General features: G+C 43.7%; 1 protein-coding gene across 2 annotated transcripts in view; it reads right to left on the bottom strand.

Moving 5' to 3' along the window:
- The window catches only part of CRIM1 (cysteine rich transmembrane BMP regulator 1), a 222,526-nt gene extending 201,141 nt beyond the window's left edge, over positions 1-21,385 (bottom strand). Inside the window, exons 1-2 of one of the 2 annotated variants that reach the window (XM_068939360.1) lie at positions 21,028-21,385; positions 5,821-5,994 (exon numbers count right to left, since the gene is read on the bottom strand). In XM_068939360.1, the coding sequence (XP_068795461.1) occupies positions 5,821-5,994; positions 21,028-21,385 (532 nt within the window). Of the gene's footprint in view, positions 1-5,820; positions 5,995-21,027 lie in introns of those variants that run through there. The other variant, XM_068939363.1, reaches the window with a different exon arrangement.
- Between the last annotated feature and the right edge of the window lie 4,589 nt (positions 21,386-25,974).

Here is a 25,974-nt window from a genome sequence, read left to right as displayed (position 1 = left end):
TCTCCTAGAAGAAAGGCAATGAGCTCAACAGCATCCTTTAGTTCCTGTTCTTTAAAGCTCTTCTGGGCTATTTAAGCTGCTAGCAGAGCCTGGTGTAAAGAGAGAAAGAAAAGGATACCAGAACTGGAACAGAGTCTTTGAAACTATCGAGACTGGGTCATTTCAGATCAAGAGTCACTAGGAAGTCAACATACGTGCTAGGCATAGGCAGCCTTTCAAGATAATTGGACTGGTACTACACGTCATCACGTTTTTAATGCTACTGCCTACCAGAGTGCTACAGAACTAGGTTGAGGCAATAAAAGGAAAACTTCTTCCACATTTTTTCAAATCCCCAGTCTCTCACACACAAAATCTGAAAAACTCATTCTTCTATACTGTCTACAGTTAATTCATAGCAGCTTATTACATCTGTCTGTTATTGCGGCTCAGCAGACAGATGGCATCTCATCATTTTTCAGCCTCTGTCTGCATTTTTGGTGGTCCACTCTGGAGGACCACATCCATCAGCTTCCCCAGCTTCGACCAAGCTGTCGTCATTAGCAGCCTCACCGAGAAACATGCATTCTAAGCTCATGAACACAGGATTTCCTGAACAGTATCAGAGCAGGAACTCATCAAGACAATAACCAGCAGCAAAAGCATTAAAAAAAATTAATAAAACACACTTATTTAGCTACATGGCAGCTTTTCCAGACCGTTTCTCTCTAGCCCTAAATGTATGTGCATTTCCTCATAATAAGGTTCATGACCTCTACAGAAACCATCTATATGAGAAGTCACTAACACTCCATGCTGAGAAGCAGGCACTTAAAGCCTGGTATCGGCATTTGGAGACCTCTCTGGCACAAATACACTTTCTGTTGTAGGACACTTTCTGTTGTACGATACTGTCTGTTCAAATAAGTCTTTGAACATCTGCAGTATGCTCGCACTCAGAGATTAGTTAGAAGTTAGCTACCAAGCTCTATGACAGAGCCAAATCTTCCAACAGTATTCAAATCCTTCTGTTTCTCAGGAAAATAAGGAGGAGGGCTGGGAAGGTGGGGGAGGGAAATAACATTCCTTCCAATGCCTGTATTATTCAGAACCTACATTATCCTCCCAGTACTTTCTTGCAAATGAACATAAGCAGCCTGCAAAAGTTACTTCCATTTGAGCAGACTAAGGCTGGCTCTCTTCATTAAAGGCTGCTCCATTCAGGACAGAGCAAGACTTTGGGAGACAGACTGAAGAACCTTTCTGGTCCTGTCAATGACACCTAAGCAACACAAGCCTGGGACCCACGCGTGCCAATTTTGAGAAGAAATGAAAGGGACACAAGCCACACTGGGCAAATGAGAATCACAAATTAACTGGACTGCAAAAAAAATATGAACTAGGTAGGCAGAGAGAAAGAAAAGGAAGTAGGGAAAGATGAAGAGAAAAAGATATGAGGAGATATGAGGGAGACAGAGAAGAAAGAGAGAAAGATCATATGTGAAGCATTCAAGAAAATTTTGGGTTAGCTAAGTAAGCTAGAACTGATAGCAAGCCCAGAAGGGAAGACCACACACAGACAGAAAAGCTTAAGTAGAAGGCAAACTGGAGATAATATATGTGTATATATATATATGTATGTGCACATGTGCTTTTTATTATGTGTGTGTATATATATATATATAAAAACATTATAAAAGAGAGACTAGAAAGACATTTGAAAGGAAGAATACAAGATGACAAAGGAAACTAAAGTACATGGAAAAGCGTGATCCCTTAAGGGTATACTCCTTCGTAGCTGTAAATGGGAGTTGAGATTTTGAGTCACAGTTTATTGGTGACCATATATGGAATAGATTCCATACCTGCAGACAGAAGGTTACCTTTTTGTCAGCCTCCACTGCACAGGTTGATAAGAGGTGGTAACTACAGCCAACTGCCTAAGTTAGTTCCAGCACTTTGTGCCCATGGGCCTATGTATATTTGGTATAGATGAAGCAGTCTAACCAAACCCCTCCCTTAAAAAAAAAAAAAAAAAAAGCCACCCACACACAACAAACCCCACTCATTTTAGTCAGAACAAGCTAACCAAAATCATTTAACAATACTGGCCTCTACGATGCCCTTACCTCAATTGTTGAGGGAGCTGAAAGCAGAGTTCTCACAGTTAAATGAAGTGACATAGCTATGGCAGAATTCAGTTATTGTGGGCTATGAAACGTTAACCAAGTTCCACGAATCCAAATTTGTCTAGATGTCACTATGCTACTGATTTTCTAGGTTCTAAAGATATTTCAGCTGTGTTTTTAGACCAGTACTACCAAAAAGATAAGGTTTGACAGGACCTTTCCCCCCTAGACTGTATCCAAATTTCTAAGAAAAAGCTACCTTACTCATTTTCCCCTCAGCGGAAAAGGGTCAAGTACCTACCCTTGCCTCAAAGGTGTTACCGAAGTTCATGAAGATGGGAATGCTATACACATATTAAAGTGAACACCATCAGATTAAATAAATAGAAGCGTTTCTTGCAGTCACACCAGCATGAGGATATATGTTACTTAACAGCACAAGCCAATCTTGTTACTGTTTATTAAGCTTCCTCAGTACTGGAAGCAGCCAAAAGCATGTATAAGCAGCTACTTCTACACAATGCTTCTGTACGTTTTCTTCGTGAATGTACGTTTCTTCATGCAGTTACTGTGTATCCCATCTTTCAGGTACTCAACTTAGGCCTTTGTAATCACACTGTGAGTTTAAATATCAGTATTAAGTGTGGTGAAGGGAGGGAAGCTATACTTCAAATACTTGGTTTCACTTTTTGTGGCAGCAGATTCCCTTAACTATATCATTTCAGTATTGAAATGACCATTTAAAGTTCTCCTGCGGTTGTCTTCAGCAGGCAAGTCAAAGAGTGAGTATGCATCAGTAGCTCAGATTTCAATAAGATTTGAATTTGACATCTTTAAGAGATCTTATGAATCACCTCTTTTTACATGGCCCTGCAGTTGAAGCTCACCTCAAAAAAAAACCTGAGGGAAGTTTTCTCTGTTTTAATGATCTCCAAGAGCACTCTGGTTTCCTTACTACCTAAGCCACATTTCAGCTGGACTTTCCAAGTGGCTGAATTTAACTTTTAGATTATCCATGAGCTTTGGTAGCCTGACATACTCAAACAGCAAATACTGCATCAAACACACATAGGTGACTATCCCATTTTACCCAAGGGATTTAACTTGCTTACTAAAAAAGAATGCCACAAGCACAAGACAAATCAGAAACATTTTTACTCCTCTTTTCCATTAGCTTCTATTAAATTAGGTACAGGATGAAGCAAATTTTGTCGCTTGAACATGAAACATTTAGTAATGCATTTAAAGAAACAGCTTCCATAAGCAGTTAGCATTCAATCCCTAATCCTAGCATAAGAAACCTGCTCACATGATTCCCAGTTAATCTCTCCTTGTAGCACATATTTGGAGAAAGAAGGGATAAACATTTACAATTCAAAACACAGTAGGCAAATTTGACTGACCAGGTCTGTTAATTTCAGATAAAAGAAAGCTATGCTGGGGGGCAGGGGGAGATACATACATACATACATATATATATATATGCATACACACACACATATATATATAGATCACACTTCCTCTCCCTCAGCTATGTAAAGTTTGAGTACAAACACAATTTTAAGTAGCAGTTGAAAAAGCAAGTTACCATGCTTGAAGTAGCATTTTCTGACATGAGAGCTAATCTCAGACAAAGATTCCAGTAGATTTTAATTAAAAGAAAAAAAGAATTTAAAAAGCAAAACAGAAAAGTAAAATTGTAGATTTGCTTAGGATTTCAGTCATTACGAGAAGGTTAGCTCGAGTATTAACAGTTGCACTTGTTAAATTTGGACTCTTACTGTTATTTCAACACAAACATAGTCACTGGAGTTTGTTTCATTTTCCTGTTATTGGTATTAGTCAAATAATGGCTTCTGTCCATATTTGGAAATATGGATGGATTTAATTCTTAGTGGTAGGGTTTGTAGCCACGACGGCCTAAGGATTCAAATTCATTCTTATAAATACAGAGCTAGACTGCTATAGTACTGAAGTTACAACTGCCAGATTTTTGATATTTAGGGGTGCTGCAGTATATACGCCAACTCCTGCTGTTTTCAAGCATCAACTATCAATCCTATCTGAAGAATTAAAATCAACAGGTCCTAAACTCTTCTACTGGTGCACTATAGTTTTAGGCTTCAAAGGGAAGAAAAATAACAACAAAAGACAACAACAAACCAGAAGACAATTGTACTTTGTTCTGTTAAATTATGTACTGTTGCGCTCTTATGGCTACTTCACTTTGAGATAAGAAACTTAGTATTAAAGACAGTAAGCCTTAATTTGCATGTATGATATTGTTACCTAATGGCTAAGCTTAAAATTCTTTGTTTTAAAATGGAAACTTGGCTGAAACAAGAAGTTGCTGTGAGCAAGCTATTCAAAGAAACAACCTGCCTTATTTATGCCATTCCACAAACCAAACCCATTTCTTCTTGCAGAAAACTAAGAGGCATCCGCAACAGATTCTCTTAGCAAAGAAATTAAAAAATATGATGAGTTGTCATGCCTACAACAGACCTAGTCGCACATTCACAAAGAACAAAAAAGGAATCAGTTCCATTCCAGGCTACTTAAGAACCCAGGTATGCTACTGCGGACTATTATAGCAGTCAAACGAAAGGCCGACATGAGTTATGTCTCTCCTCTGCCTACAACTGAAAAGCAAGGCTCCTGTATCCCTTTAGCAACTGACATCATGACAGGAGAAGGAACACGTTTCTGCCAGCTATATTATTCTTACAAGATCTTAGTTCAACGTCTGTAGCTTGAGATCAACTTTTACTGTCACAATGAGACTATGGCATCAGATTAACCTCACTTAACTCGAGAGATAAGACGGCAACTTTAAACACGGTCGGTATCCTTATAAACGCATCTAGTTTTGCGTGCAATTTTAAACATTGGTTTAAAGCAGAGTAATTAAGCAGGTTCATCCCACTAGTTGTATTTTGTGTGTTCCTGGACACTTTGGAAAATAAGCATTAATCACAGCATCACAAAAAACTACCAAGATCAAATCTTCGATGGTTGCTCAAAACAGCTCTAAAAAATACACTACGAGAGTGTCATTACAACTGGATATACCTGAGCCAACTCATTTCAAATTCAGCCATGAGCAATATAAACAAATCAGACATTGTGTATGCGTGCAGGAGCATAAACATACATGGTCTAATATAAGCCAAACCAAAGGAACAGGAAAACTGAAAAGTACTAGCATTAAAGTAATCCTACATCACGTAAATGCAAAGAAAACACCAATTCATCCGTTAAAATAAGAAAACGGACAAACATCAAGTTTTTATACACTTTTTCCTACTCTTTTTCTATCCTTTTATTATTAAAATCCCCTGCATTTATCCATGGTTCAGTTAGTTACCTTAATACAGCTGCTAAGGCTCATTTTCCACATAGCTTTCTAGTTAAAGATGCACAAAGGTAGCTACCACAAACTATTCACTCACAGAATGGTTTTAGTCTTACAATCTGCAGACATTAGGACACACTTAAACATGAAATATCAATTTCTTCCATTGTTAAACCTAGAAGTTTTGAGGATCAAGCTTACTGAAAGCATGTCTTAAACCATACATCTGTCTTCTGAAAAGTACAAGGCTACAAATATCTGAAACTACCTAAGTCATAAAATATTAACTTGATTCTAGGCGCTGATTAAATGCACAGAAAGGCTACAACCTGAAAATTACTAAACACAAGTGCTTACCTTCAATCCTTTTTAAGGCTGACAGGCAAGTATCTCGGCTTGGGAATTCAAATGGATTATTACAGGTCCGAATGGTGTCACATTCACATTTCCCGTTAATTATGTTACAACCTGTTATAAGGTTTTCATTGCATGGTTCAAATCCGAGAAGCTGATCATCATCCCAGTTTTCGTCTAGAATAAACAAATATGTAAAAGTCACCATTGCAATTCTGTTATGGTATATAACTTCAGCTGCTTTGGAGTTGAGCGTGATTTATTTCAAATTCAGCATTTTGCCAAGCAGAAGATAATGGATTCACAAATAATGGATTAATCTAAACTATGGGATTTGCCAAATACCATGTTTTGCAGCTCTTCTATTGCCTATAGTTTATTTCAATCTGTATAGAAAACTATTATGTTTGGGGGAAAAAAAGCATAGCTGTAGTACAAATGAGTGCTATTCTAACTGTAATAACTTTTGTAGACACTTGAAGTTATGTTTATCGTGAAAGTGAGAATGCTGGAGAGAATATGCAGCTGTTGTAGAAGTCAAAATTGAGTCAGAAAGAAAGCCTATTTAAACCAGTTTAAAAATAAATCACAAAGCTCTCTCTGTGGAGCGGACTCTATTATTTAGAAACAAAACAAAAATCCTGTAAGCCTTTGATTCCATAATATAACCAAAAGTGAGTTTTCCAGTCCACCTGCATTCCCATTATTTTTCCAGGGGAATTGCTCACGCTCATCATGCTGCTTGCTGTCAAGGGGCAGGGGGCTAGAAAGAGGAGAACATGTCTCTTTGCTCTAACAATTTTACTGCTTTTGAATCAACAGTCCAGAAAACATGCACAGTTCTCATGTTCCCACTGTATAAGTTTCCAGGTTCTGACAAGAAAAATAATTGAATACATGCAACAAGATTTTCTGCCCAAAACAGATAAACTTGTCTATCCAGAGTTCTACTACAAGTTTCACAAAATGTTAGCTTCCTCACATCAAGGGCGCATATAGCAATAAACAACTCACTCAGTTTATAGAAAGTGTACATCTTCTTTGGAAGATCGTAAGAAAGTGAATTAGACATTTAGTACTGTTCTCTGGAGAGTATCAGATCATCTTTCAACCTGATTAGTCTACCCAATCAAGCACCATGAAATAACCACAGAAACACTTAATTGACTTCTACTGATGACACAAGAAACAAGTTGCTATTTTCAATCTTTACATCTTTATACTCCACAGCTGCTTTCATTTTGGCTGCTAGTAGTTCATCCCAAGCTTCTATATTATCAACAAGCAAGCTTCCAATAATGAGCCTGTCAAGAAGAAACTTCAAAGAAGTTTAAACATTTTCCAGCTATAAAGCCTTATCTTCTCCTTACAGTCCACAAATATTCTCTACTTGTAAGATTCAGAACTTCTAATACTGAAATACAGAATTACAGATGGCAGGGGACACAACAAAACTAGAAGCCTACAAGTACTGACAAGAGGATCCTTGAAGAACATGTATGGAGCCACTATTTCAAGAAAGGAAGAGTAAGGAGAGGCCTTGTCTAAGTGTGTGGGTTGTGCAATATTAAGTACCTCACACAGATGGACGTGTTGCCATATTTCTGCTCATAATGCATTAAATCTGAACTTCTGGTGCACAAAAAAGGCAGAGTCCCAGATGCACCACACTCACAGTCAAGCATGCAGGTACACAAACCTTGAACGACCAGCCTGGTTGACAGCTGTAAGGCAGAGTTCCTTCCAAGCTACATACTGAATATCTGAAAAAATCCACCAGCTGAATATATTGAGTCAGCTAGCACTAACGGGGACAGAAGCATTAATTCTTGTTAGCTCTGCATTTAAGCATTGTCCAGCTGACTCCTGTCCCAAAATAGTCCTATTGGTACAAAGAAACAAAAAAAGAAAAGTTAAGAGATCAACAGGCTTCTTTAAGCAGTTTTTAATCTGATAGGTATTCCCTTCAAGATAGAACTTATGGGATATCACAAGCCACACTCCAGTATAGGAAGACATAGCCAAATACGAACTGCTGCATTATTCAGTAGTCTCACACTGAATAGAAGTCTAAAAAATAACAGTAAATGACAGTATATATACACACTGTAGTCTAGGTTCAGATGCATTCCATTCAGCGATACGCAGACTATATCTGTTAACCCGCAGTTATTATTTTGGGGGTGGAGGGTAGTGGGAAGGGGCAGGGCAGAACCACACACACTGGAAAGAGTAATTTACCAATTAAGTACTGTATGTAATCTAGAGGCAGTGTCACATTAGATTCTCATGGGTATGTTTCTCCCTGTACCATCAGGTATTTGTTCTGTTTTTTGCTAGAAGTGAGCAAAATATCTTGCCTGCATATCATTAAATATCTCTCAGGGTACGAAATACATTGATAAAAGCACTGAACAAACTACTAAATCAATTTTTGACATCAAGCTGCCATGGAAACATCATGGCTTTTTTAGTTCAGAAAAACAGCAAAGGAAGAGTAGCCATTAATCCTAGGAACTAATTTCCCCTCTCCCCCCTTTAAACTATTGTCTCTTACTGTGCCCAATTCTGGGCTCCCCAGTACAAGAGAGACATGGCGCTACTGGAGAGAGACCAGTGAACGGCCACAAAGGTGATGAGGGGACTGGAGCATTTCTCCTATGAGGAAAGGCTGAGAGAGCTGGGACTGTTCAGCCTGGAGAAGAGAAGACTGAGAGGGGATCCCATCAACGCGTACAAGTATCTGAAGGGAGGGTGTCAAGAGGATGGGGCCAGACTCTTCTCTGTGGTGCCCAGCAACAGGACAAGAGGCAACGGGCAGAAACTGAACCACAGGCAGCTCCATCTGAACCTGAGGAAAAACTTCTTTCCTGTGAGGGTGACAGAGCACCGGCACAGGTTGCCCAGAGAGGTGGTGGAGTCTCCTTCCCTGGAGATGTTCAAAACCCGCCTGGATGCATTCCTGGGCAACGTGCTCTAGATGACCCTGTCTGAACAGCGGAGTTGGACTAGATGATCTCCAGAGGTCACTTCCAACCTCAGCCATTCTGTGACAGCAATTTTCGTCAATAAACTCTCAACAGAAGAGTAGAGGCTCCTGAACAGAAATCATTACAATTCTTCTAAGAGAAGATGCAGCTTTTCAGTTGTGAAGGGGGCATACATGCACAGGGGGAAAAACCATGAGAATTTTGAGACTACTACTTTCCACTTTTGAGGGGCCAGAATACTGTCTATACCATTTGTATTTTACGAAAATCCGCAGTAGTCTACGCAACAAGAACAGAAGAGCTTTAGCTAGCTATAGCCTAAGATCAAAAGTGTTTCAAATTCTCTAATCACAGGGACCATTGCTTGATCTAGATCAGTCCAGCTTATGGTCTTAAGGAAACAATTTAATGTCTGTGGATCGATTTTTTCCCATGTTTCTAACACATAAGAGCTAGTCCCTCACTCTCATTAAAAGGAGGAAGGGAGAAAAAAAACACAAACTTTTATCTCCTACCAAACTTAGATTCGAACAAGCGTGCAACCAGCTTCACAACTGGCTGCTGAACCCGTTACACGCGGCACCCCAACCCAGGGCTCCTAGAGCTGCTTACTCCCATGAGGCTCTTGAAATCAGTTGTTACATGCAGACAGATGGGGCACACAGACTGCACTGATGGTCAATTTTCGCTTTTCCTGCACACCAATTATTCTACCATTTGGGAATTTTGCCCTGTGGTATTCCAGCAGTAACTCTTGTCAAGGCTGACAGAGGGATCAGCAGACGCTCTGAGCGGCACAGTCCCTGTTGCATAAGAGCTATCTACTCACCACAGGTAAGGGGGATCCCAACTGCCCTGGCATGCGGAGCCATTCCTTACTCAAGGCAGAATACTTTCATACACACCTAGTACACACCATAGTACTATCCACAGCACCACCCATTTTCTGGTGCAGGTTAGAGTTAGATACCTCATCTGCCACCCTTTGTGAGTTTTCAGATGGGAGCAGAAAAGGAAGCACACAAGTCAAAGCCCAATACTACGTTTTACTTCAAACACTAGACCCCACAAAAATGGCTCAGTAGCCATAGATAGAAGAGAAATCCCTCAAGAATACTTGCTGACTGTACACGTCTAGTGTTGAATTCTGAACATTACTGGGAACATTACTGAGAATCTTGAACGTTACTGGAATTCAATTCTTAAATCTCACAGAGAATGAATATCAAGAGTCGTGTTCAGATAGGAAGAACGCAAACCCATTTCTAGTCTGGACATCTTTTATCAGACTGCCTTTCACACACGCGCACACACACACACACACAAAATCCATCAGCGAAGAAGCAGATGCATATAACAAGATAAGCTCTTATTTTCATTTAGTAAGTCAATGTAGAGTCTAGAATGAGTCTTCAGTCTGCATGAAAAATCCTTTTGCTAGCTAATTTCATGCTTTTATGAACAGAAGTTAGTCAAGAACTCCTTTAACAGGACCTTTACTAGAGTAAACCCTCAGAAGTCACATCAGTATAGACAGAAAAAAGTTATTTGGAATGAAAGGTGGTGCGCATATGACTAGAAGGGATGAATTCCGTGTCTCATTTCTATTCAAAACTATGTACTTGATGCAAAAAGCATTTAGTGCACAGCTTGATACAGTTAAATGATGGCCCAGCACAGCATGCATGTTCTTTGTCACGGAGCTACAGCTCAACAGTATTTCAAAAGATACAGAAACACACATTGACAGCGCCTCACCTCTACATACCACGTACCTATCTTCTATTATGCCAGACTCATGTCCTTCGACTGCTCCGAAACAAAATTTTTACAAATCAATAATCCTGAAATCTGGGAGAGCTCATGAACAATCACAGAATACAGCACAAGTATATTTTCTTGCATGCCCTGTTTAATTTCCTCTATGGCTTCCTCTTCAGGAAAGGGTTTATATCATCCAGACTTGTGAAAGGTATGCATGAAAAAGGAAGGGATCAAAACATAGCCATTTGTGAACGCTTTACTTCACCATTTGGTTTAAGTCTTAAGCAAGGACAACAACATGCATCCAATCCGCTAGCTGCTTTCTAGGATGCACACACACACAAAATGAAAAAATCAAGTAAGCGTTTAGCATTGAGTTTTTAGAAACAACCCAGCTGAATAGCAGCCAAACAAAAGTAATCAGCTGGTTTTCCTCCAGACCGATCTTTTTTAGTTTCAACTTCTACCATCTTTCTCACTGTGCTGGCAGGAATAGGTAGGGTCAAAGAGGAAAGGGTCACTCTTTCTAGCAGTCCTCAGTTTGTGTTGAATAGTTGTTATATAGCTAACCAATTACCTTTTGAATGCACCCCAAGAATTAGTTCACAGATCTCAAGTAATCTAGTAACTACAGCTTGAAAGCCACTCTTTCAAATCCTTTCCATTCGCAGTTCCTCACCCTTTCCAACTCATTCAGGCAAGTTTCCTTTTCAGAGAATAAACTCAGGCCAACAATTTACTCAAACCAACAGAGTAAGTCTTGGACCTACTGAATTCTTGTTACGTGTGCTTCCATACTAAAAGGAAGGCAGGGTGAAACCCATCATATTAACTCCAAAGTTCTTTTTCATTTTCTTCCATCTTTCATATAATCACTTGCTTTCTGCAAAGTAAATGTTTCAGCTTTCAAATAACTCAAGTACAGCTCAGGGTTGCCGAACTCCAAAGTCCTGCCTTAGCATGCTTCTAAAGCAGGGAGGAGGATTAAAGCATTAACAAGTTGAATAAAGGTCCTTAAACAACAGCTCCAGTCTGAGAAACAGTCACAGTTTGAGAAATTTGCCTCTAGGGTTCAACAAGTAGCATTCCACAACTTCTTCCATGCTAAATCCTACACACAGGCAGTCACAACACAGCACCACAGAAGCGTGCAAGGTACGATACTCACGACTGAGGCAGGTACGCCGCCTTCGCCTGAAGTCAGAGCCTGCCTTGTGCTACAGCTGCACGCACAACGCGAATTTACGCGCAAGTGTGCGGTGACCCGAATTTTTGCTGGACTGCAACTCCCAGTCCCAATGTCTCCAAACACCACATGAACGTAGCAACTGGAGTTTGACAAATTGGGTATATAGTCACAGAAGGAGATGCAGGTACAGGGCTTATACCTTGGTTTGAGTAGAATTAGAAGATTCAGGAGGAAGGCCATGGAGAGAAAAAGCAAGACAAAACACACCTGAGAAAGCTTTTCTAGCTATAGGATCATGAAGTTCAAGTATTGTAGCCCTACAAGCCAGTATCTGCATTACATTATTCCAAGAGTCAGATATGTCTGTTTGCAGTATGCAACTGGTAGCCACCAACCTGGAGCCTTATTGTGCACCTTCAAGATGCACTGTAGCTCACTACAGTTCATTCATCATGCCCATCCTGGAAAGGATCATCTAAAAACTGGTGCTCTGAAGAATACAAGGAAAGACTCTTTCAGAGACTCCTTCCTCCCGTAGTTTTTGCTTTCCTTTCCTTCCTGCAAGTTTTCAGGTACTTTTGCACCCCCCCCCCCCGAGAATCTTCTCTTCCATGCCCCCATTTTTCTTCTCCTTTCGGGACGTTCAATGAATGTCAGCTCTTCTTTGGACGTCCATATGCCATTCTCCTTCACTGTTTATACAGACAACGTAGCATCTCAAACCAGCAAGCATATTGGAACGGTCACTAAAATATCACAGTTGAAGATGAATACCAAGCACTGCATCTGCAACAATACAGCTTACATTATAGTCATTCAAGGAGGAGGGGGAAGCAACATAACTCGAGTGAATGAGTGAGCTCTCGTAATTTAAATTTAACTGTAGTATACTACTCAAACTCCTTCCAGCTTTTCAAAGCATGAAAAAAACCCATCAAATAACATTGCCAGTCTGAAATTGAAACAGACTTTAAGTTACAGCTTAGAGACTTCTTGCATCCTTTTAAACCTTGCATTTGAGAAGGACAGGGAAATGGATTTCACAGTGGTACAGAAGTGATCCTTACTGTGAGACTCTTACTGTCTGCTGGAAAGGGAGGGGCAACCTTTCAAAAGCTTCCCTGTCAAACCAGATCCAAGTTCTGAGCCACTGCCACTCTAAGGCAGCGTTAAACGTTTTTACACAAAAGTATTTGGTATTCATTAAGATGGTATGAGACTCTGAAGGGATTCTACAGACTTTCTAAAATAAATTTAAAAAAAAGGAAATAGTTCTTGCCAATAGGCTCTGGCTTCTCTTTGAACAGGAAAAGAGAACGATGGAAAGGAAATTCATGTTTTGGAGAAGCTGAACAATAGAAATGACTAATCACCACTAAGGAATGCTTGAAACCCAGCCCCAGACCTTGAAAAGCAACAGAAGGAAGGGCTAGCCTTGAAATGAATTTGTGCTTATGTACTGGCTCCAATCATCTCCCATCTCTCAGCTTATTTCTCCAATGAAGTCATGAATCAGGACCAGAGCCTGCAGCAAGTTTTATGGTGAGACACACTGCTAAGTTTTATGACAAGGCAGTTTTTCCACCTTAGAGGGGTGAACTTTTCAAGATCAAACGGGGAAAGCATGTTAGCTCAAAAGGGCTTTCCAGGCTCCTGATAAGAGTTTCTGGTCAAAACTAGCAAGAGAAAGTGTAGCATAGTATTTAGTTAAGGAACACCAAGGAGGGAAGGCTCATCCCAAATCTGGGTACCTGCTCTATCCTACAGAAACTAGAACTTGCACCTCAGGTGAAGGGGTCCCCAGTACAGAGCTGCTGCTGTGAAAACCTTTTCACTGAATACATCTCAAGGCAGTTCTTTCATACTAAAGAATGCAAAAAGTATTTAAGCAGAACAGTTTTCTGCTCAACTATGAGACATGCTCCACAGACGCCGTGAGAAAACCAGAGAGATAACTGGAAGCGTTAACCAAAGCATGTAGCTTGCCCAACTCCTTCAAGTTTTAAGGTTTCCCCTCATCCTTTTTATTAGGGATTCCCCCCCCCCCATAAGATTGAATGGTATTTCCCATAGCCTTCTGCCCCAAAGATAGTTTGAAACTGTAAGAATGAAAGTTTTGCAATCTAACCTTCTACATATTTAAGCATTTGCAAGAGACTGGCAAACAAGCTGTTTAAACGTTATGACTTAGAACCAAATCTTGTTTGTAAATAGTTGACTGAAAACATTACACAGCATACCAGGGTGGTCAGACAGCGCCTCTGCCAGTACTCCATTCATTAAAAAGTTTATGGAAAGCAGTGTTTCAGCCACCCTGGCAGCTTTTGTTATACCTTTAGAAAACTCATTAAAAACGTTGCTAAACCCTCAGGAAAGGGCCAAACACTCCCAGTCCTTTTTCTGTGTTTAGCCTAAAGTTTTGTTTTTTTGTTTTTTGTTTTTTTTGAAGTTGCATGCTGTACCCATGCACTTCAAAAGCCTGCATATGCAGCTACGTGCATTGATTTCAGTGCAACCAGGTAGCTGACTGGCAGTTTGCTACAATGCTTTTCAGAAGCAAAGCTGACAGCAGTAGGAAAAATTTTGCCTAAGACAAATTCTGGAACATTACTATGAATAAATAAGCCTGTACTCAAAATAATGATAAAAGATCTAGAATATAAACTCTTTTAATAGTAAGGATTTTTACCTCAAGTTAGTCATGCAGTGTCACTGAATGCCAAAATTACACGTGGAGGTTTCACAGGAATTACAAGAGTCAGAAGCTTGCATCCAAGCACTCAGTCACACAAGACTACGAGAACAACTTCCACACACCCTGACTGTGACAGGGCTGCAATGTTTAGCCCCATGATTTGATAATATCTTCAAAGACAAAGAGAACTGCATTTTGAGTTAGCTGCAGGAAGGCAGGGCTGGGTTTGGGGAAAGGGGAGGGAAAGGAGAAGGAGTTTCTTTTGTTTTTTTAATATCAACTTGAGGTAGGCATCAGCTAGGCTAGGCTCTTTCTATTTTCAAAGCAGCGTGTCTTACACTATCACACGTAATACCGTTATCAGGATGACCTCTGCTTTTTGCTAACAGCTTGTCAGTGAGGATTCAGCCTTTCTGAAAAAAATCCTCAACAGAGCACAGCATCTTCTGTAGCAAAACCTGGAAGTGTACTTTAAGGACAAGTGACCCAACAGAATGGACTCTTGGATTCAGAAAGATTACACTCATTAGAATCTTTAATTAAAAAAAGGTAAATAACCCACTATTACCACAAGGTTGTACACGGAATGAATAATCATATGGGGATGGGAACGCCTCTGTGATACAGTGCTTTTTTCCCTATCCCCACCCCATGCTTTCCCATTTTATTTTCTTACTGTAAGATTTACACACTCATGACCCACAAAGGATTAACATAATTTAAGATTTAGAAATTACATATACAGCATACTCAGTAAAAGCTGCTGGGGACTGAATACTAGCTATGGCAAAGGTGCGAACTGTTTCAGTTCATCTTAATATATCACCACGGGCTTATATCCTCTAAACATGGCCCAAATAATTATTTAGATAACTGCCTCAGGGGCCATCTTTTAATTCATACGCTTATGTGGAATTTAATCAAGGTGGCCTTTATACAGAATTACCATTATATATTAGCTTTTACTGGTAAGTTTCTCCATATAGATAACCTTTGTATGCTAGTATTAGACATTTTCAAAATCATGTGTATATGTATATATACATATACACACACACCCCCCCCCCCGAAAGGTAAAGTTAAAACATAGTACTATCACGTGAAACCAGTGACATAGTCTGACATCTCAGGCAAAACTTCATAGAGTTTACCATTTCCATGTTTACTTTTTTGTGTATTAAACACAATCTTCACGTGAAAGTAACTTACAAGTCATAAGACATTGTATACATTATAAAAACAACCTATTACATCAGTTGAAATAGAAGTATTTGGTCCTTTTGCAAGAAGGATAAACTTTATTCATTAAGAATCCTCAGGAGGGGAGGGAAGACACAAAGAAAGGAAGGAGGAAAAGGCAGGCATTTCTGATTCATATTAATGCATTAATTGTTACATAATATGACTGCCACCAAAATGACATTTAGTTAACTAAACAAAATACCATGCAAAAAGTTAAATTATACGAGTACTCTTGAATCAGCTAGAGGGTATTTAAAGCAGCAAATATGCCTAGGGGTGCAGAAATTTCAGAAGTAATCATTTTACTAATTCTAGCCAAACTATCTGCCAAGACTGAAGGTAGTTAAAAAACAAAAAAGCTTTTACAGGTAGCACCATTTTTAGGAAGTTCAAGAAACAGCCCTTCTGTATGGGCAAAATTTTCACAGCAGCAGAGGACGCCCGATGCATGATCAAGTTAAAAGAAATGGATAAAAAAAGTGCTGGAACACATTTCCCAGAGTGGTAGAATACCACAAAAATACAGACTTGCCATATATAAGTTCATATATTTAGTCATCAGCCTATTCACAGTGAAATTTTAAGTTTCAAACTAACTGTGTTGGTCCACAACAGCAAAAACCTGCCCACTCCTGCATCAGTATCCCTCCTCATACCTTCTGAGCTTTTCCATTTCATTTTTGTTGAAATATTGGAGCCAAACCAGCGACGTTTAAAATCAAAATGCAATGCCCAGAAAGAAAACTATTTCCCAGTCAAATCTGAAAGACTGAAAGACTTGGGGGGGGGGGGGGGGGAGGAGAAGCTGTTTTCACAATTTTGTTTCTTCTCATCAGCTTCAGTGTCACTGCATTTTGATAAGTACAGCAGCCTGTGCCCTTACATATCTTACTATATGACAGATTTCTAGGAAGAAAAGTATAGTCCACAGTAAGCCTAAATTGCATGGTGAGGAGGGAAGGGAAGCCACAAAACAACAACATCACACAAAAAAGCACACCCCCACAACCACCCACACCAAGCTCTCCCCGCTCTTCCCAACAAGGCATCAGACAACAGTGCTCCAAGCTCTCAAAAAGCTGCAGTTACCCAAGACAAAACAAGACTAGCCATACCATGGCAAGTTTCTACAGTCCCCCCAGTTGATACAACCTGTTAGTATTTTCCAATACTTGCCCAAAGTCACTCTGCTCTAGCATCCTTCTCATGGTCCCAAGGTTCAGAAGCCATGCACTAAGCAGACAGGCCTCAAATTACCTACAGTAGAAGACAAGAATACAGTAATAACTGCGAAAAAAAAGCTTTGCTGGATTAAACTCACTAGCCTGAAGGGTTTAATGCATGGACTTTCAAGGGAACCTCAATCAAACTCTACTAGGCATTGGAGGGGGAGGAACTATATGCTACTGGTAAGCTACTGGAGCAGAAGTGATACCCTTCTTTCAATGGCTACTTAACGGCTAACTTATGGAAGTATATTGTTAAGGAAACCTAATGACACGGTGAAACTATCACTTTGTTAACTCTGCATTAAAAGTATTTCACAAACACTTCAACTATGCTTCTTTTACAGAGGTTAAAGAAGAAAAAAAGCATTTCAGATAATTTTCAGTTATTGAATATGTTACTGTTACTCTTCTACAACAGTTTAGCAAAGAAATAGAGGTCTCATCACCTGAGAGCACCAGAACTTGAGGAAGCGTCAAAACAGACAAGAAAGTCTTTATGATAAGAAATACTCTGACAGAGAAAGCCAGCTTCTTCAGTTCAGTTCTTCCAAAGCTCTGCCGTTGCCCGAGAAAGCAGGAGTTGTGCACAACCGAACACCGCAGCGGCCGAGGCTCGTGAGCTCTGGAGATCAGGAGGTGGTTCGCAGACTAGTCTCAAAGACAGAGCAAGAGCAGCGTTTGCTTTGAACTTCAAAGTTCCTCTGTTCAAAGACAGTTTTGGGGACTGGATGCCTGCTCTAGTTGTAGCTACCTCAAATTAATTCAACAGCTTACAAAGTCAATAGAAGTTGGAGGTGTTCAGAAAAACCTCAAGATCGCCCTTCAGAAAAGTTGCCCCATCTATGCCTGGGGCAGCCCGCTTAAGAATTGCTCTTCACCAAGACTCTAAGTCTGCAACTACGTTTGGGAAGAACATTTTACGTACAACTGCAAAACGCCACAAATTCAGTCTCAGAACTACATAAAGACCTGAGTGGTTGAAGTGATCAGACGGATGAGGATTTTCTTCAGGTTTTAGAAGGATGAAGAAAAGAACCTGAAACTAGTATTTCAGGTATTTCATCAGTAAAAGATGGTTTAACAAAGAAGTCATTTCTAGTTTTGAAGAGAATAGCTACCATTGACAGATTCCACAAATTTCTACTTCAGGTGTCACAGTTCGGCTATGATGAGTGCGTTAGTATTACCATTTGAAATATCAATACCAAGATAAGAGACAAGTATTTTTACCTACTCTAATTACAGCTCTTAAAATAAGGTTTTCCATAGCAAAGTGCATGTTGATACTCTGCGCTAAGACACTTGCTGAAGCTTCAGAAAAAAAGTTATAACTGTAGCCAGTAGGGGTCATTTCAGTGTAAAAAATTGAAGTGAAAGAAGCAGCTGGAGACAGGAAAGAGTAAGAACATCAATTTCTATTCACATAGTTCTATAAGACACTTCCATTTCCTCCTCACTCAAGAACTGGGGCAGGAAAGAGTTTTCACTCCCAAGTTACATAGGATTTAAAAAAAAAAAAAAAAGTGTGTTTTGTTAACAGATGAAAGAAACACATGTTTAGTACCACTGATAGTAGACTAGTGATATCCAATGTCTGTTTCACAAGTGCCCATAAACTACATAACTCTTCAGGTCACTAAGGCTGATAAGCTCTTTTTTATTATTATTATTTTAATGTGACCAAAAGGTAGTACATTACATCCTCCTCTTCTTGTTGCCCTCCTCATGCACAACATATACTATTAAGAATAATACTGTTTTACATTACTATCGTTGCTTAGCATGAAGCAGTTTCCTGACAATTTAGTAATACGTATCCCAGTACCATTTATTAGGCTGACAGTTCAGCTCAAATGCTTCTTTCATTTAAGATAGAGAAAATTAAATAGATAAGTTATCTCACCAACTACTACTATAGGGACAGCTGGAACTAGTTTCCAACCACAACAGTAATTGAAATGCAATCTTGCCGACAAATGCTTCATACCATTTTCAACAGTATATGGGACGTGTTATGAGTTGAACTACAGCGACGTACAGATTGCATCACTTCAAAGGAATGAAATGCTCCTAAACTGCCAGAGACGTCCGTCCTGTGATACAGTAAGGGAGCTGGAACGTCAAGACGTTTAATGACTGCAGACTTTTAGTTCCTCCGATAATAAATAAAAAGGTAGTTTAAGCTACGCTTTTAAATAAAAACATGCAAGAAAAACTTATCCAAAACTAAGTAGGATTTTTGAAATACTTTTTTTTTCTTAAACAGAAAAGTACAAGCAGAGAACTGTGCTATATACATAGAGTATGGCAACGTACATATCCAGCAACAGGGAGTCAATCAAGCCTTTGGAAGTAGCTTAGGACCGTTTTTAATGAGTTAAAGACAGAGTCTAATCCTAAAGCTGATCCTACCCAAACAACTGTAGTGAAGCTGATGATATTTGTTCTGGTATACACAGAATACACTGGCCTGTCATTTTAGTTACGCTGTGGTTTGCAATTTACTTGTGAAGAGAGAGAGTGGAATTCTAAATTAGTAATCAGTGCTAGAATGAAGGTCAGCTGTCCACTAAGAAAAGAAAACCTGTTTTTAGTTCTCTTAAAACTGTATCATGTTTAATGCAAGTTTTGGGACAGATGCTGTCTCAACAGCTTTCTGGACTTTCTACCGCCCTCTACCGGCCAAGAGGCAAAGCCTTGCTCTTACTTTCCAGAACTGTCGAAGCTCGCACTCCTAAGTCTCACATACATTTATACATACTACAAACTACTGGTTATTTGTAATCTCCTTACAGCGCCATGTTTTCCCTTTCCTGAGGGAAAAGGGAACTAGAGGGAAAAAGAGAAGACAAGAAAGACTAAAAGAGTCTTTTTTGGTCATTTCTTAAATTATAAAAAAGAAAACCAGCACATTTAAGAATTCTGATAGCTACAAGACTTGGTGGGTCGTCCCCCCCTGCCCCCTTCCTTCAGGAACTACTCCTTAGGAGGTGATGAATTAGTACAAAATGCAGAAGGAGGCAGGAAGCAACAGTGACTTTGAGAAGAGTCCTGCCATAGGGATTCCTCCCTCCTCCTGGATGCATGAGCAGGGAAAATACATGTCTTATCATATTATCAAATATGTGCAGGCAGACAGGCAGGGAGATATTAAGTGACAGGAACAGGAAGGAAAACTTTACAACAGATGATCAGCCTTTTGTGTTTCCTTACAGAGGAGGAATCCGGAACAGACATCATGTGTGTACTACTGACCTCCGCTGATTTCCATCTGGCAAACTGCTCTCAAGTACTTTCTCAGCAAGGAGTTTTCCTAGGGTATCAGCAGTTGACCGACTTGACATAAGCAATTAACAAGCCCAGTGAGTTATTAACGAGAGCGCGTGCGAAACTGGAAGAGCCTTACGTTAGGCTACCAAAATTAAGGCTAACACTTTTTAATACGGAGCTTCCTAGGCAGGCAGGCTTGGGGAAGGATTTTAAAAAAAAAAAAAAAAAAAAAATCACACTCGTAGATGACCACGAAGGAAGCAAACAGGCTCGGAGGATACGGCTTCACCCCCGCTGGCTGGCGGGCGGACCCTGCCCGGCGGCACGCGCGCCAGGAGGAGCGCGGCGCAGGGAGCGCGGCGCAGGGAGCGCGTACAGCCGGCGGGAGCGCACCGTGCGCGCGGCCCCGCGGCGGCAGAAACGCGAACCCCGGTGCCCAGCGCGCCGGAAAAGGCAGGCTGCCCCCCTCCCGCAGGGCTGCCGACAGGGCCGCGAGTTCAGCCTCCTTTTCCGCCCCCCCCCCCCCCCCCCAGCGAGACTGAAGCAGGGAAATCCCCTAAGTACGGGCACCGGGAAGCGCCTTCCCCACCCCGGGGGGGGGGGCAACCCAGCGGCGCCCCCCACCCCACCCCGAGGACCCCCGACAGGTCGGCCCGCGCACGTCCCCTCCGCGGGGCGCGGGACCTGCGCCGAGAGGCGAAGGAAAGGCGCTGCGGGGACACCCAGCGCCGCTCCGCGCCCGCGGGACCCGCGCAGCCGCCCTGGCCTCCCCTCTTCCCCCCCGCGCGGCGGAGGGCCGGGGCCGCGGAGGCGGCCGCCGCCGCCGCTCACCTTCGCAGACGCCCACTTCGTACTCGGTGATGGAGTCGCCGTTGAGCGGCGGGCGGATGACACAGCGCAGCCCCCGGTCGCAGGCGCCGTGCAGCCCGTAGACGCCCCCGCAGCTCTCGTTGCGCTGCCGCGCGCACATGAAGCAGCAGCCGCAGATGCCCAGCACGATGCTGCCGGGGCAGCTCTTGGGCTCCTCGCACTTGGACTCGTCGCAGGGCAGGCAGACGAGCGCCCGCGTCCCCGACTCGCCCAGCAGCAGCGCCAGCAGCACCAGCCACCCCGCCGCCGCCAGGTGCCAGCCGCCGCCGCCTCCTCCGCCAGGGCGCCTCCTCCCCGCCGAGACCGCTGCCAGGTACATCCCGGCCGCCGCAGCCCGGCCTGGGCCGGGGCGAGCCTCGCGGAAGCCCCGCGCCGGGCGGCGGTTGCGGGCGCGCCGCGAGAACCCGCCGCGCGGCGGCTCCTTCCCGCCGCCCCCGCCTCCGGCCCCCCGAGGAAAGTTTCCTCTCTCGGCGGCAGCGGCGGCTTCAGCCAAACTTCTGCTCCAGGCGGCGGCGGCAGCGACGGCTCCGCCCGCTGCCCCCTCCGGGAAGCGGCGCCCCTCAGTCCGTCCCGCGCCGGCCGGCCGGCTGGCTGGCGGGCGGGCGGGCGGGCCCCGTGCGCGCCGGCGGCGCCCCGCGCGAGCGGCTCCCAGCCCTGGGCGCGGCGGCGGTAGTAGCGGCCGGCTCTGCCCCGCTCGCTGCCCGAGTCCCGACTCGCCTCCTGCCTGCGACTCTCCCCGCTCCGAGTGCGCCCTCTGCCCTTCCCCCATTGGGCGGCGAACGCCCTCGCCCCGCCCCGGCTGCCCGCTCGCGCCTCCTCACTGGCTCCCCCTGAGGCTGGCCCCGCCCCCTCCTCCTCTCCCCCCCGCAGCCCCAGATTCTGGGGCTGGGGAGAGACGCAGCAAAGGCAAGGAGCAGCCTGGGCCCCACAGCGGCGGCCGCCGCCTCCCCCTGCCCCTCCCCCGCCTGGGGCTCCAAGCACGGAGCGGAGCGAGGCGGGTGCGCCAGACCCCGGGGACGGGCCGGCCGCCGCGCCAGAGGCGGCCGGGGGGGATCCCTGCCTCCGGGGGATACTGGCGGTGGAGGGAGCAGCCGCAGCAGGACGACGACGGCGGCGGAGTCGCGAAAGGGGGGCCTCGCGTCCCCGGCCACGGCGGCGAGAGCCTCCGCCTCCCCCGCCTCCCCGCAGCGGGGCCCGGGGATCCGGGACGGGGAGCGGCTCGGCGCCCTCCCGGCCCTTCGCGACGCAGCTCTCCTCCCCGTCCCGTCCCCGCACCCAGGCCCGCGGTCCCGCGGGGTCGGGCCGGGGGTGACGGGCGGGCGCGGAGCCCTGGCTGCGCCCGCTCCTGGCGCGCGGCGGGAGGGGGCCCGCGCTGCCGCCCGTCACGGCCGCGCTAACGGCTCTAACGGCTGGCGGCGGCGCGCCGGCCCGGGCGGCGCGGCGGGAGTTCGCCCTGCCGCTCGTAAACAAGCCCCCGCGCCGCCGCCCTCCGCCGGCGGGGCTCGCCTGCCAGCCGCGGCGCCTCCGTGCGCGCCCCGGGCCCCTTAGCGGTCTTCCCGGGCGCGCTGACGCTCAGGCTGCGCTCGCCGTCCCCAGCCCGTCTGCCCGGCCGGCGGCTGCCCTGCCCTGCCCTGCCCTGGCTGCGAACAGAGGAGCGCACCGGCATACGCGGCAGTTACGCCGCGAGAGCGCGTGTGCGTGCGGCCGCGGCCCCGCGGGCAAGGCACCGGCGGCGGCGGGAGCCGGGGCCGCGCTGGGCCGCGCCGCGCCGCGTCCCGGCCCGCTCTCAGCGGCGGCCTGCGGCGGGGCGGCAGGGAGCGGTGCGCACCAGCCTGGCACGAGCGAGCGGCCGCAGGGAATACAAGGAATGACGGTGCTTAAGGGCAAACCGCTGACTTGTCTCTTGTTGGCTGACTAAAGGCGGCAACGTCCTGGCGGGGGAGACCGCAGAGAGGCGAGGGGTCGTGGTCTTTACAAAAGGGCCCTCTCCCAATGCAAAACAGAAGAGGAGGATCATCTGCTTAGAAGTCACGTCATTCCTAGGGTGCTAAAAAGGTTGTGGGAGTAACTTATTCCACTATCAGAAATGTTTGAAGTTGTGGAGATTGAGAGAACGAAGTAATTTACTCAGCAGGTGGGATTATGTCAGCTGCACAATGCTGAGCCTGGAAAGTCTTTGGTTGTGCATGTTGGCGCCAATGATGTGTGAAATTTTAGGAGAGAGGTTCTGGAAACTGCGTATACCTTATTAAGGACAGTGCCAAGGTATGGCACTGTGGCTTCCACAGTTTTCCGGCTCCAAAAACTCATCCACTCACACAGGAAGAATTGGTTCTCATGTCAACTGAAGGTCCCGCTGTATGTGGGCAAAGCTGGTGACTAGCAAGGTAAAAGACAAGTTGCTACCAGGAACAAAAGCAACTGTAACCATGCTTTAAGTCTACAATGGTGCCTCTTTCTGGTGTATTTAAAAGTGCTGCAATTCACTGCCATTCATTCCAGCCTAAATGTCTATTGGTAGAAAAGGCTCTCTATTACCAGGGCAGGCCCACTACTAACAGAAATAGGACACTTGTTAGTAGGATGCTGAAAAGTAAAGTATTTTTCATGTTTTAGTTCTGTATTGGAAATTATAATGTTTCACACACATCAGAAGAGCTGACTACATTCTGGTAAATTCAGGATTTAAAATACTTGTAAAATACTATTTTGCATTGGCTACAGATGTTTTCATTAGCTACAGATAGTTTGCAAGGCATTTGTTTCGGGTCTGTTTTTTTGGGGAGGGGTTTAAAAAAATATTTCTGGTAAAACACTATGAATACAGCATACATGGATGGATTGAATGGATTAGGATCAGTTAACTGACGTATCTCAAAAAGTAATGGACAAGCAGAAGTAGTCATCTACTGCGCATCAGTATTAGACCTGACAGTGTTCCATATTTTCATACAGATTTAAAAGGTAAAGGATAAGCTGATCAGGCATTGTGTTTTGGTGTAAACAAAAGCAATTCATACACTTGAGAACAAACAAAAATATTGTTCATGCTGGTACTCTAGAAGATGGTAAGTCAGAAAAGCATTTCAGGTCATATTAGACAAGCATTCGAGCTATTAATGTTATGGCAAACTAACAGTACCCCCAGGTCCTTAGTATTAACACGCTGAACTGATCAGAAGTTTTTTAAGATTTGTTTTCTCAAAAATGCCAATTCCTTCAGCCCAAATCCGATGGCGTCAGTTTCCCGAAGCACCTGCAGGGGTCAGAGTACTTTTGATTCACCAGAAGTTTCCACCAAAAAACCCACTCCGACTTGGATGAGAGCAGTTAGTAAAAACATACTGTTTCCTATGAACAGCAAACACAGCTTTTTGGACATATGTTTCACTGACAAGGTTTATGAAGGGGATTTTACCTTCTACATATAGCACTGCTGAGATTGTTTCTAGAATAGGGCATACAGTTCCTGTGGCTGGATTTTTAATGCAATATTCACAAGCCCGAAAAAATCAGGAATCAGAAAAATGATTTCAGTGCTAGAGAGGATGCTGCACGATACAGTACATAATGCGAGACTTGAATTCAGTAAGTTTAGTTTATCAAAAGATGAAAAGTGATCTGATTACAGTGTATTAGTGTGGAAAAATGAATTGGTCTGTGAAAAATACATAGGCACTTTTCCAGGATTTATGAACATAGCCCGCATGGAAATCCCAGACACGTTAGATTGCGTGCCCAGTAGGTTCAACGTTTCCCAGACATGCCAGACCTACCAGTCACGCACTTTACCGATGTGCAGGATACTCCACTCACAAAGAATTCACTGGACCTACTGTGTCTGTTGCATGTGTGGGAACAAAGAAGCATTAGAAGCAGTACAAAAACAGATGAAGAGGGAAGCTACGGACAGCTTAGATAAGAATGTTGTAAGGCCCTGAGAAAAACAGAGCAAACTTTTGAGCTGAGTGCCAAATGAAAGAGGCTTGAGCTGTGAATAGGATTATTTCCCCGCTTCATAGACTGTTTGCCCAATAATAGCTTCGTGTAAGGGAGCAAAACACAGAAATGTTTATGGAACGAGGACCAGAGTTTAGGGTTCTTGTCTCCTCATGCCTTGGCCTTTAGGTAAAACTCATGCACTACTCATGCCTGTGCTTGTACTTCCCTTTTCTGGCCCAATGAATGTAACTGCTTTGTTGCACAGCGGCACAAGATTCAACAGGAAGGGTAGAAAATGCTGCTGCTCCAAACCTGGAATAGTCCATAGGGACGATGAGGTGTTCCTTGGAAATCAGCAAATCCAAAATTTGATGACTTTACAAGGAAAGTGAAATTATCTGTAAGGATCCTTCAGTGCTTCTTGCTGCATCTTGATTTACTAAGGGTAATCCGAATAGCTTAGGAGCAGACTCAGCTACTGAAGTGAAATCCAGCTCTTAACTTCCCCTAGAAAGAGGCTAGTAAATACTGCTAAATACAAATGTGGGGGGAAGAAAACCTTTCTGATAAACAGACTGCAGCAGCTGAAATTTCCTGGACTTGTTTTTCTGTAATGTCAGTTATGTACTGAAGCAACATCTAGGCTGGATGATGTTGCAGTAGTAATGAGAGTGGAGCTGTCACCAAGCTTTCTTGGTCATCATGTAATGTAGGGCTTTTGCAAAACCAGGCAGTGCTAATGAGAAGGCTGCTACCCCTTCACTAACTCCTTAGTTGTCTACTCACTCTCCTTGCTACTGCTAAGTCTCCCCAGGTGAAAAATAGGTGTTCAGAGTAAATCTGATATTCTGGTATGTCCAATATTCACAGTAGTGACAACTGAAAGATAGGTTTCGTTTTATGACATAGGCTTGGTGAAGACAATATTTATAGTACCAAAAAGGTTTTTTTTTTATTATTTCTAAT

Source organism: Struthio camelus, chromosome 3 (genome assembly GCF_040807025.1).
Source record: "Struthio camelus isolate bStrCam1 chromosome 3, bStrCam1.hap1, whole genome shotgun sequence".
In the NCBI taxonomy this organism is placed as follows: domain Eukaryota; kingdom Metazoa; phylum Chordata; class Aves; order Struthioniformes; family Struthionidae; genus Struthio; species Struthio camelus.
This window is presented reverse-complemented; position numbering and strand designations above follow the sequence as displayed.